The 12,097-nt window shown below is 40.3% G+C and overlaps 1 protein-coding gene across 3 annotated transcripts in view; it reads left to right on the forward strand.

Moving 5' to 3' along the window:
• The window catches only part of LOC139961069 (uncharacterized), a 29,207-nt gene extending 20,444 nt beyond the window's left edge, over positions 1–8,763 (forward strand). For 2 of the 3 annotated variants that reach the window (XM_071959920.1, XM_071959921.1), the window contains exons 19-24: positions 129–188; positions 1,518–2,654; positions 3,038–3,420; positions 3,946–4,157; positions 6,393–6,481; positions 7,074–8,763. In XM_071959920.1, coding sequence (XP_071816021.1) covers positions 129–188; positions 1,518–2,654; positions 3,038–3,420; positions 3,946–4,157; positions 6,393–6,481; positions 7,074–7,577 — 2,385 coding nt within the window. In that variant the 3' untranslated portion in view covers positions 7,578–8,763. The remainder of the gene's footprint in view (positions 1–128; positions 189–1,517; positions 2,655–3,037; positions 3,421–3,945; positions 4,158–6,392; positions 6,482–7,073) is intronic. The other variant, XM_071959922.1, reaches the window with a different exon arrangement.
• The last annotated feature ends 3,334 nt before the right edge of the window (positions 8,764–12,097 follow it).

Below are 12,097 nucleotides of genomic sequence, written 5' to 3' on the forward strand. Positions count from 1 at the left end.
GAAAATGGTTGTATCTGAAGTTTTGTTCAAATGTGTAATTCTCCTTTAGGTTTCTCTTTGTAGTCTATAGCTCTTTTTTTCTGTGTGTAGTGCTTACTGTCCTTGTTTTAATATTCTCCTCTTTACAGTCTCTTCTAAAGTGTCAGAGTTCAGGTCCTGCCTCTCATCTTCCACTCCCTGCTAGGAAGGTATTTACTACATGGTCTTCTAAACTTTTGTTATCACATGTAGAAGATTGTGAAAATTATTCGATACTTTTCGATCACAGTCCTTAACACCCCCTCCAAAAAAATGAAAACAAAAATGAAAAAAGTACTGTCAGAGGTCACAGGAAAGTATGAAATGATAGGGGCAATTTGGTATACTTTAATTTACTTTGTTCCTCGCTTACCTGTCTCCTCACAACCTTGGCACCCCCTTCTACCATCCAGATTTTGGGAGACCCAAAGTATACTGCTAAATGTGTCACTTTTTGAAGATATTTTCTCTCTCCTTTACTCCCACAAACCAATTATTCACTTAAAAAAAAGTTTGTATCTTTCAGTGATCTTTGTCAATGGATATCTCTCTTTTAGTTTGAGCCAGAGGGATTAATAGCCGCCCACACATAGTAGTAGACTGTAGATGCAAGGCCTAGACTTTTGCATCCTTTTCCCGTGTACTTGTATGAAGTGCTGGGTCATGTTTTAGGGCGTGGAAAACTCCTAAAAGTCCTACATTCTAGTAGATCTCCTAAACCTGTGAAGCAAAGCAAGGAGGGGTATCCCTGAAATGTACCAAATGGTGGAAGGAGACCCAAAATGGAGTAGCTATGCCAGTAAGATGTCATCATCAATCTCTTTGTATATCAACAGTCTATCCTTGTATCATCACTCTATTCATGCCTTGTAAAGAGTGACATAAGGATTACTTCTTTTATCTCGTGTTTGGAGGTGCGCTCTATTTATGTAGCAGTTTATGATCATCATCATCCAGTAGTGTGATGCAGTAAGCTTTGTCACTAGATCTCCTTTGAAATGGTGTAAGGATGTGATAGATGATGCCATACAGATTTGACAGAAAGGTTTCAAATGTATGATATAACACTGGTGGCTAAATTCTGTTATTGATCAGTTCTTGGTGGGGGAATACCCAAGTTGTTGACAGTGCATTCTCTTGTTTGTCCAATGTGATATTGTTTCTGCTCTTGAGGCAGCAAACATGATGTTACTATTTTAACTATTAGGTGATAGTGCAGTTTAGGATGAACAAAAAATTTAAACACCTCACCTGTGGCTTCTGTATTGTTTTTACTGTTATGGTAATGCTGTGATTGTCTTCTGGTCAGTTTGATATAGTATGTGTATGAATAGAGTTTATATCTTTTTTGGTGTCGGTTTATGTGTCTATCTATTGGCCTGTAGAAAACACTCAAGAGTAAGACAAAGCATTAAACCCTCAACTAGTAACAAAACAAACTCTTTTGTGCTGTATTTATACCCACCATCAATTAGGAGTTTTTTTTTTGAATCTTGCAGGAAGTTCGGAAGAATTCATCAATTGACAGTGGTCTGTCGGTGACGACACCAGCAGACTTTGAGAGGGCTCCCAGTTTTCCAGCACTCAGTGACCACTCGAACAAGGAGTTAACTGCAGTCAGGAAGTTGGACTTGGACAACAAAGATGATAACACAGAGGTGGTGGTGCAGGAGGAGGAGAAAATAGAGACCCCAGTGGAAAAACAGGTCCCTAAAGAACCAGAACTGCCAAAGGAATCATCCAGTATTCCGGAAGACAAGAAAGATGAAAGCCCAGTGAAAGAAGAAGTAGACATTGTCAAGCCCAAGCAAGAAGAACCAATCATTGTGATTCCTGCACCCTTAGCACCCCCTGTAGTACCAGTAGCACCCCCCGTAGTACCCGTAGCACCCCCTGTAGTACCCTTAGCACCCATCATAGCCAACCATGCACTGAAGAGATGTCTGTCTGATGAAGTGTCTTTTAGTAACGGAGAGATCAATCCTGCATACTTTTCTCCAAAGAAGAGACACCTGTATCTCCGTCAGAACACTGACCCAGGGAGCAGCGAGAGATCGTTGGGTGGTACTTGGCCTAGACAGGACTTGAGCCAGAGAAGTAGTGTATTGGGGAAAGTCAATGAGGAAAATAGTGAAACCTTGTCTCAGTCGTGGTCTGGTCCTTCTGAGAAAATGACATCAGATCAGGAAAAAACTTCAGCTCAGGTACCTGGCCAGCCTGCTGTGGTTGACGTATCTAGCGATCATCACGTTACCACCTCTGACCCTCATTTGGCTCCTGTTACCAGTCAACCTCCTGGTCCACTTCTTGTACCTGTTCACGGTCATCCACATCCGACATCACCTGTGCCAGGCACCTCCCCTTCTGATCCAAGGGCACGGATTGTCCCACCGGTCGCTCCTATCAGTCACGTTGCTGACCAGAGGCTTGTTTATGTGGATCCTCGTAGTCAGTTGCAAGATGTAAGGCCACCTTCTGATGGTGTTATTGCACCAAGTGTCCCCTATCCTGCAAAGTTGTTGCCGCTGGAAGACCCTGCTGCTCCGCCTCCTCCTGACCTAGCGGAAGATCCGAAGTACCTCATAGCAAATACTGTAGGATCAGTCAGTGCACCATGTACACCATCTAAGAAGAAGGTAGGTTCCCTTTTATAATGTGGGTAGGATGCCAGCCTCTTATGTTATGAAATTTGTATGTATTCATTGATAGCTCTGGCTGGCACAATCATAGCTTTGTGAGACACTACAACAGAACCAGAGGAGTATCAACAATGTTTTTGTTTTGCAACTGATCAGGGTCTTGTCCTAGCAAAAAGATTTATTCTTTCCTTTTAATTCAGTGTTGCGCAGCACATAGCCTTGACTTGTTTATGAAATACAGGGCAACACTGCAACGTCTCTCGCCCTCTTTGCACATTATGGTTCATGTTACGCATTGAGCATTTCAACACTTTGCATACACACCAGATAGACAAAATACTCTGAACAGTTATTATGATGTGGTCTCTTTTTACTCCAAGGTCTCCTTACTGGAGTATCGTAAACGCAAAGGTTCGTCGACAACGAAGAGACCTCCAGAAAATGCAGTCGTAGAGGAAGAACCGAATGAGCAGTTGCCCCCCGGTAAACCGGAAGGTTCAGTATCCCCCACTAGCAGCACAGAGTCTTCTCCAGATAAGCCAAGCAAGCCAGCTAACATCATTACGTTCAAGGACGTTCATGTGACTAACAGCGGTGTTACTCCAGAAGGCCTGCAAAGCCTCCCACTCTTCAGCCAAGCCCCCATCGCAGAAACGTCAGAGGGCAAGAAACTCAGTCTGACAGATGAGGCCCACAAACTCATCACATCTCTGACTCAAGTACTTATGGAAGGCAAAGGTGTAAAAGATCAGCAAAATAGCAAGTAAGTTCACTGGAAGTGTTTTGAGAGCTAATCCCATGCAGTGGTTTATATCATTAGGCTTAGCTACTTCTGGTCCCTGTAAATGGTCTTGTTCATGCTACATCATCTGTACCAGCAGCATCTGGACCTGCTGATCCAAGGGATCAGTGCAAGGGATGCACTGAGAAAGTCTAATGGCTTTACTATCAGTTATCCAGTAGATAATAATTTAGTGTACTTTGAATTTGCTTTACCAATTTGGAAGAAGAAAAAAATGGATTTTGACTAGTTTCAGCAGTAGATTACTATATAAATTTTATCATGCATTAATCATATTTACTTAGCTCTCAAAAGTTTTTTATACCCCTTGGTTTGCATTGGGGAAGAACATGAATGTTGTCGTGTAAGTTTGTGGCAATATCCTGGGGGATGGCAGAGAACCTACCCATGGGGTGGGAGTGTGTGTGTATGGTGTCATTGATTACATATTGATGTTTAATACATCTACTGCATTTATGCATGTCATTACTGTTTCTTTGTCTGCAGAGTGACTGAACCAACATCAGGCAATGAAGATCCTCTGCAGAGAATGAGGAGGGAGCTGAATGAAAAAAACACAGAGAAAGTACTCGCTCTGAAGAGAGCCCACTCCCCTGAGCCACCCCCTCCACCACCGGAAAAGAAGAGCCGTCTAGAGGCGGGAAGTCCCCCAGTACCCCCTCCACCACCCCCAAGGAATATTCCAACCTTCGGTCCAGGTAATCCTTTTTTTCTAATGTATTGCCCGTGGGCTCACACCTTTGCAAAAGTTGGTAATGTGATGGTGTTTGTAGCAATGTCTTCACATTTTTATTAAGAATGCTATTCATTTCATGACTGTGTCACATCTTGAATTTATCTCAGTGGAGTGCCATGTTCAGTCTTGGTAGTACTGTGGTTTGTCAACGAAAACTGAATTATGTATCTGTTGTGGGGTACTCTATCACATAAATAGTTTTAAAAAAATAAAATTCAAGCCAGTAATGTATGTAAAAAAAGGATTCCTTCTGTTGATTATGACATGTATGCTGTCATACCTGTGTAGGATAGTGAGCAGTAATGTGTACTTATTTTGAAAATACTTAAATGATGTAGTGATCTTTTTCTCTTAATATTGTAAAAGATATAGTCTGTACCCTCTTTGTTGCATGCCTCACTTGTAGTTAAAGTATACTCAAGGGTTGAAATTGAGTCATCTTACAGACTCGCTGTGAGGTAATGAGGAGTGTTGGAATTTTAAGATGTAGTGACAGACATTACGAACCTTCGGAGTCTATACAAATGTTGGTTATCACATGCGATGGAAATATCAGTTAGAACTCTAGAGCTTTGTAGTGAATGTGATCGTTAAACCAAAGTTGTCAAATTCCTTTGTCAGTGTATAATGTTGATAAAGAGCCAAATCTTTGGGAAATGAAATGAAACCTCTACCACATATATGTTTACATACATTATAAACATGTTGTGTAGTGCTGTTCCAACATAATTCTTTGTTGACTGATGTAGACAATTATGTGAGTGTTTATTGTACAAGTATAAGCATTCAGGCTTTCATCTGACTTTGAAATGCCTCCTGTCCTTTCTTAAAGAAGTTTGTCAATAATTTGATGTAAGATAGAGCTCTTTGTGCTATATGGAGGAAACCAACACCCGCTTCAATCGGACACCAGGTTCTCAAGTTATGAGGGCCAAAGGTTGGTTTTGATACCTTTTTGGCAACAACATTGTGTGTGCACATTGGAGCAAATAACAATTTTAGGACAGAGTGCACATCAAGGGGAATATTTTTGATAAAACCATTAGGTCATTCAAGGTTGCTTATGTGTTAAAAACTGCCCACTCCTGCTAATTTTTGCAACAACTTCTAGTCACGAAGTCTGACATGGCTGAAATATTGGGACAAGCTGTGAATGAAGTAGGGGCACATTTTCCAAAATAACTGTGATGTGATCCAAGGTCACCAAAGGTCAATTATGGGTCAAAATCTGTTTTTTGGCAATAACTTGTGAAACTACCATTGACAGGGGCTGACATGGGTGATATTTGTGGACTAGTTGTGAATGGGATAAGGGATTGTTTCCAAACATAACAGTCATGTGATCCAAGGTCAACAAAGGTCAATTAGTGGTCAAAAACTATTATTTTTGCAATAACTTGACAACCAAATGTCCATCAAGTTTGGGAGTTACGCAATTGTAATCCTATAGTCGACCTGCATTTGGGTGACCTTTGACATCAGGTTGACCCAGTGACCTGTATTAGTTTCTGTCAAGTCAATTCTTTGAATTTTCATCAGCATATTCCGATCTAAATTGTCCATAAGTCGACTCCTCTGCAACCTTTGTGTGCTAAGTTATTAGAGATCAAGGTTTTGTTTGGTTGTGTTAAAATTCTTAATAAGTACAGTTAGGATGATTCTGTGAGTGTAAAAAGAGCCAACTCTTTCTCATATCAGACACCTGGTCCTAAAAAGTTTCTCAAAAGGACCAACGGTGGATTTGTGATAGTTTTGGCAATAATATTGTGTGTGTACATCGGACCACATAGCAATTTTAGGACAGTGCTGCTCCCTTGTAAATATACCTTACAAGCAAGGAACAATAGTGCCCTTGGGCTCTTGTTCAATCCAACTATGTATGTAAAAAAAAGGATTCCTTCTGTTGATTATGACATGTATGCTCTCATACCTGTGTAGGATAGTAAGCAGTAATGTGTACTTATTGTGGTTTAACTCCAGTCCTACATAATTTAGGCAAAACAATAGTAGAATTTGGAAGAGAACGTATGCATGGAAGATACTATTTGCAGAAAACTTTGTTTGATTCCAGGTAACTTCAGAATCCATTGGAACATTGGCCTTCTGAATGTTTTTACTGACTTCAGTAAATGTGCAAAACTTTTGAGTAATCCTAGAAAGGTGTTTGCAACTAACCGTGTAATTATTGTCTTAACAGGAATTCATTCACCCAAGGCTGGAGGTTTACAGAGACAAGCAAATCATGTTGTAGTCGCCCCTCCTCCAGGAGTACTTGGAGTTCAACAGGTAAACCAGCTAAGAAAATAGCACTGTAGTTTGATTCAATGTTCAGGGTAATGATTAAGCCAGCCAGACGGGTGTTTAGAGTCTGAGAAGCAATTAAATCTGAACATTTTTTAAGTAACTTGATTTTACAGTCAACTTGAAAATACTTAAAAGATGTAGCTAAGTAGTGTACTATTTCCCTTAATATTGTAAAAGATATAGTTTGCACCCTCTTTGTTGCATGCCTGACTTGTGGTTAAAGTATACTCACGGGTTGAATTTGAGTCATCTTACAGTCATCTTACTATACAAATGTTGGTTAGACATGCGATGGAAATATCTGCTAGAACTCTAGAGCTTTGTAGTGAATCTGATCGTTAAACCAAAGTCGTCAAATTCCTTTGTCAATTTATAATGTTGATAAAGAGCCAAATCTTTGGGAAATGAAATGTAACCACTACACGAATATATGTTTACATACATTATAAACATGTTGTGGAGTGATGTTCCAACATAATTCTTTGTTAACTGATGTGGACAATTGTTTATTGTACAAGTATAAAGCATTCAGGCTTTGGTCTGACTTTGACATGCCCCCTGTCCTTACTTTCAGGTCGCCCCCCAGACCAACGGAGGACACGTGGTTTACTCTCAAGTCATCCCCGGTAACACCCCTCCAGTCGCACAGTACCAGCAGCCAATAGCAAAGCATCAGGCCCATTCACCCAGAGGTCAGAACCACTACTCGCCTATAGCTGCTTCTACCAGTCCCCGTGGACCTTTGGTAGGCACCCTCCCGACACCTCACCCGAACAACTTTCAGTTTCAGCATAAGAACCATGTGGAAGAGTCTTTGCTGCCTCCTCCTCCTGTGCCTAATCAGATAGGACAGTTCTACAATGGTGATCGAGGAGGGTTCCATGTGAACGGTGATCATCATGTTAATAGAGTGACACCAGCAGCAGCAGCTGCAACAGTGGCCGTGGTGACGGAGACTGCTCGTCCTAGTAGCCAGTTTCCTTCCAACAAGTTCTCCCCTGTCCATGATAAAAGGTCTTCCTCCTACAGTAGGAGTAGTCGAGCTCTTTCACCTCGGAGAGGTTACCACAGACATTGACCTCTTATAATCCTCTGTTATTCGATTTAGTTGTTGCTCTCGTATTTTGTTTTTTTTTTTCTTTTTATGTTTGTTATCCGAAGGAAAGACATGAGTAACCATCACTGCTAGCTGCATAAGTCTCTCCAGATGGATCTATCTTACAGTTTTCAAAATCTTCTGATAAATGTAAAAGGGGGGGTTTCAAGTTTGAGAAATGAGCATGTTTACAAGAGTTTTTGCATGGTTAGTCATTGTATTTGATTGGATCTTGAAGTTACAGCTGTGTATTCTGTGTAGAGTAACTCCATCATTGATTAAGAGGAGTGCTTGTGAGCTTTTACCACGGGGGTGAGTTATAATCCGAGGGAAGATCTTTTTAATCTTCAGAAAAGACAGCTGGACCAATTACTATTTTAACTTTCACAATGATACTTGAAAAAGTTTGCAAAAGTTTGCTGTCTACAATTACGGCATCCATATATTCTCAGTGAAAAAAGTGTATGTTGCCTTTATCTGCTGATGTAAGAGAAATGTATTCTATATATCTGAAATAAGCCTTGCTCTGAGCTAAATATTAAGGCGTGACAAAAAAATCTTTATGGCGTCAAACGCTACCGATATCTATGCTGTTCCTTCACGCTTTCCCCATAGTTGTAAGTGCCCGGTACGGTTTAATTTATTTGCCTGTTGCCGTCAGCTTTGTAGTGGCCAAGACACTATTTTCATCCTTAATATCTTGTACTTTTCACTGCCTGTAAATAGTTCATAGTTTTAGTTTGTAACAACAAAGACACAACAGTATGCAGTAGGACTGTAAAATATTATTTGTTTTCTCTGATGTTTTTTTTCTTTCCCCTTTTCCTCTTGATAGATTTATTTTCTATGAGACCACAGGTTTTGTTTAATACCAAGTATTTTCTTCTTCTTCCTCTCCACATATTTCGCTTCTGTAGTTGATGTGATATTACCTGTAATTTGTATATACTGAATGTACAGTGCCCTGTTTTCATGTACGGCATTTAGCCATGCCTTCTTAACCTGTATAAACCTATAAGGGGATGCAAAGTACTCATATTTTTGTTGGGATTTTATTTTGTACCTAATTTTTTGGAAATTAAAGACAAAGGAAATCACAACATGTACATGTCTATGATAGACTTAAAAATTGAAACAGTTGCAGAACAAAGATAGCTGGTTAAATGAATTTGTCTTGTCGTCTTCTTTGTGAAATTTAATCTCCATTACCATTCCTGGCTTCTCCCTTCTCTGGGTAGTTTGGGATCTCTGCGTCAAGCATTTAGGGTACTTATATTGACTTTTTTCCTATCTCGGTCACGCCATTGACTGTGGTCCATTTTCTCTTCGGGGGAAAAATAAATGGCTCTCGTTTGAGTCACTCCAGTTTTCAAATGTAGTGACTGACGGAGTCCAAATAGTTTACAATACTGCTTCATATAGACACTGGTGTGTTTTCTGATGTCATTTGAGATTGACAGCTCGCAGTCTGAAAACGACGAAGTAAAGCTTAAGTGAGCATACCTTGTGTGTAGATCACCATGCCAGTACAAGAACTGTTGTTTCATGTAAAGATCAAGGTGAATTTGGTCAAATGGTAAAAATCCAAAAACCTTGTAACACAACTTGTAAAGAAAGTGTGGATGAACTTGAGCCTTGTATGGTGAAACTTTAGGTGTGTCATTTTCCCCTGGTAAGTCCTTACTCCATGCGTGGTCAGATCAATTCGCAAGGATAAGGAAACGTCGGCCTATTGACTCTCCCACGATGAGCTGTAGGGTGGCTGCTGCAACCCTCTCTGTAGCAGTTACACCTGATCATATGCAAACCGTTGCTGCGATTATTCTGTGACAGAGCTACCATTGTAGTTACAAAGGATGACCTATTTTTGTGAGCTTCCTAGAGGAAGTATGGAAGTAGTTATCAACGTACATGCAAGATTCTTACGCTGAGGGAATGGGTATACGAATGTTCGTGACAGCAACAAATCATAATAGACATGCAAGTTTATCCCTCCATTGACAATCACAAAAAAATTCATAAACGAGACTCAAAAATATAAGATGTATATTGACAAAACAATTGATGAAAGCCATGTCGTCAGTAAAAATGACATCACTTTAACATGCATTATGGAGCAGTCTATGGGAAGCATGAAATTCCATGCGTTCGGCCTCCACACTGGTAATAGAGATGGTCCTTTATGCATGCGTTATCTTGCAAATATGACAAATACAACGAATGTTTAGACAGCAATTTGGGGATATTTCTTCTTTTACGTTGACACAAAACGATTAACAATTGAGCTGTTTTACCGGTTACTGATCACACGTTGCTGGCTAGTGATAATTCAGACCTATTTTTACTATCTCACATAAGCTTTCATATCAGTACATTAGCGCAAGTCCTTGTGCAACACGCGAGCTGCTTGAAACCATGACATCTTAAAGCATATGCATTAACCAAGTAAAGGGGTAAACACGGCACATTTTCCCACTGTTATATGACAGTTTCAGTGGCTCAAGAGATTGTTGACAGACAAACTTGTCCCCTCTTCAATTCTAAAAGTTTATTTAAAACAATTTACCGAATAGAAATTAGGGGTGTGGGGCAAATATACACACTTCGAAAAGTTCAAACACTCCATTCAATATGCACGGTACATAATACACCAAAACGCTTTTTGAAAAGCCGTCCTTTTTAACGCAACATTTTTCACAAACAGCTTAATTAATCATTTCCGTTCAAGCGGTATTACAAAGGGCATAAGTTTGTACCTTCCAGTGAATTAAATTGATTTTTCATTCGTTCATTCCTTCAATCGGACCTGATAACACCCCTTGTAAGAAAACGTCGGATTTGTTATCTCCAATTGAAAAGAGATTTACGCTGTATTGTGTGTAAATCTCCACACATGCTACACACAATGTTGTGTTACCCACTCTACATACGTTCAATCACCGTAACTCGTGCATTGTCTCACAGGTGTCCCTTGCTTTTTCTTCACATGCTTACCGAGTCCCAACCCAAGTCCCCACCCAGTGGCGGAGCTAGGGGTATTGGTCAGAGGGGCGAGAATGGTCTGTAGGGGCGCTTTGGACATTATCTAAGCGGAGCGCCACCACAGGTTGGCGCGGAGCGTACAGAATTTTTTTGAGTATAGATACTCCCTAGATCACCGGAAATGACCCTTTCCTGGCCTTGCTAATTTGCAGATAAACGAAGAATAAATAGCCGTTAGAGCATTTTGTCAGGAAATTTCACCAACAAAATGTGACAAATGTCAATAGGTAGATGAGAGCGCAATAAAAAAAGTCAATAATCGCGAATAAGTAAAGAGTGGTAAAAAGCTGAAAAGGGCGCCAGCAATCCATTTGAGTCCGTCAGGGGGGCATCCGCCCCCCCTGACTATATGGACGCTCCGCCACTGTCCCCACCCTCTTCCCTCCAACCCATCCATATGTCATGCACCGGTAGTAACAGAAAAGCGATGCATTAGTTAACAAGTTCGGTAAGAAGGAAGAAATGCCACTCTCTACCTTTGTTTAATGAAAGTTATGTTTGCAGTATTTTTAGTGACGACTTAAGTTTCAGAAATGCCATTTGGATGGGTACGCATTGACGACGCATGTACGATAACAACACCATCAACCACAACAAGGTGGTCATGGCTAATTAATCGCTATGGCATAATGTAAAGCTTCAGTTCTGGCCAGCCGTATATTGCATGCAGTTTTTTGCTTTCGCATGTACCGTACCTGTATGTACAATAATAAATAGCATACAACAAAGTATACGCGTCTGATACACGTAATTCTGTGGAAGCCTGTAACTCTTCACGCATCAAAGGCCTTGGTTTATTGTCTACCTGGTTTATGTATGCTAGACGTCCGTTTACGACAACAAAGAACAAATTTTTCAATTATCGCGAACTTGAGAAAAGGACGTCTACTGAATTTGACTCGTTTCTTCGGTATCGTCTAACTTACAGATCGAAAAGTAACTACTGAACAACGATTTTCAAGACACCACAGTGTTGTGCCAATTTAGGCTTGCCTAACATCTGTTAGTTTTGCAGTGGCCAGTTGATTGCACAAAAACAAAGGCAACCGCCTGATATATTCTATTCCCAATTTAACTTTTGGCGATTGTGCGGCGGGAGCAATAAGAAGTGTGCTCTTGAATAGGTACGTGAATAATATCTAGCCTACTTTAGATAATATCAGAATAATTTGTATTGCAAGTAGTTACCTCAGACGTTCATAAGGTATACTTAGTATAACTAAGTCCAATGTAACACTAACACAGTTAATAATTAATATAGGCAAGGGCTAGGCTAAAAGAGGCTGTAATGTGTAAGTGTGAGTAGCCAAATAAGTGTTACCATAATATGACTGAGGCTAACCTAGTTTGCTTAGCCTAAGCCTAGATTGGTACTAATTTAGAATCCGTACCATTCGACTACCCGTACCATGCATTTAATTCATTTGGAACTCTACCCCGCTTTAATTCATTCCAGCGAA

The sequence above is a fragment of the Apostichopus japonicus genome, chromosome 20 (assembly GCF_037975245.1).
Source record: "Apostichopus japonicus isolate 1M-3 chromosome 20, ASM3797524v1, whole genome shotgun sequence".
Taxonomy (NCBI): Eukaryota; Metazoa; Echinodermata; class Holothuroidea; order Aspidochirotida; family Stichopodidae; genus Apostichopus; species Apostichopus japonicus.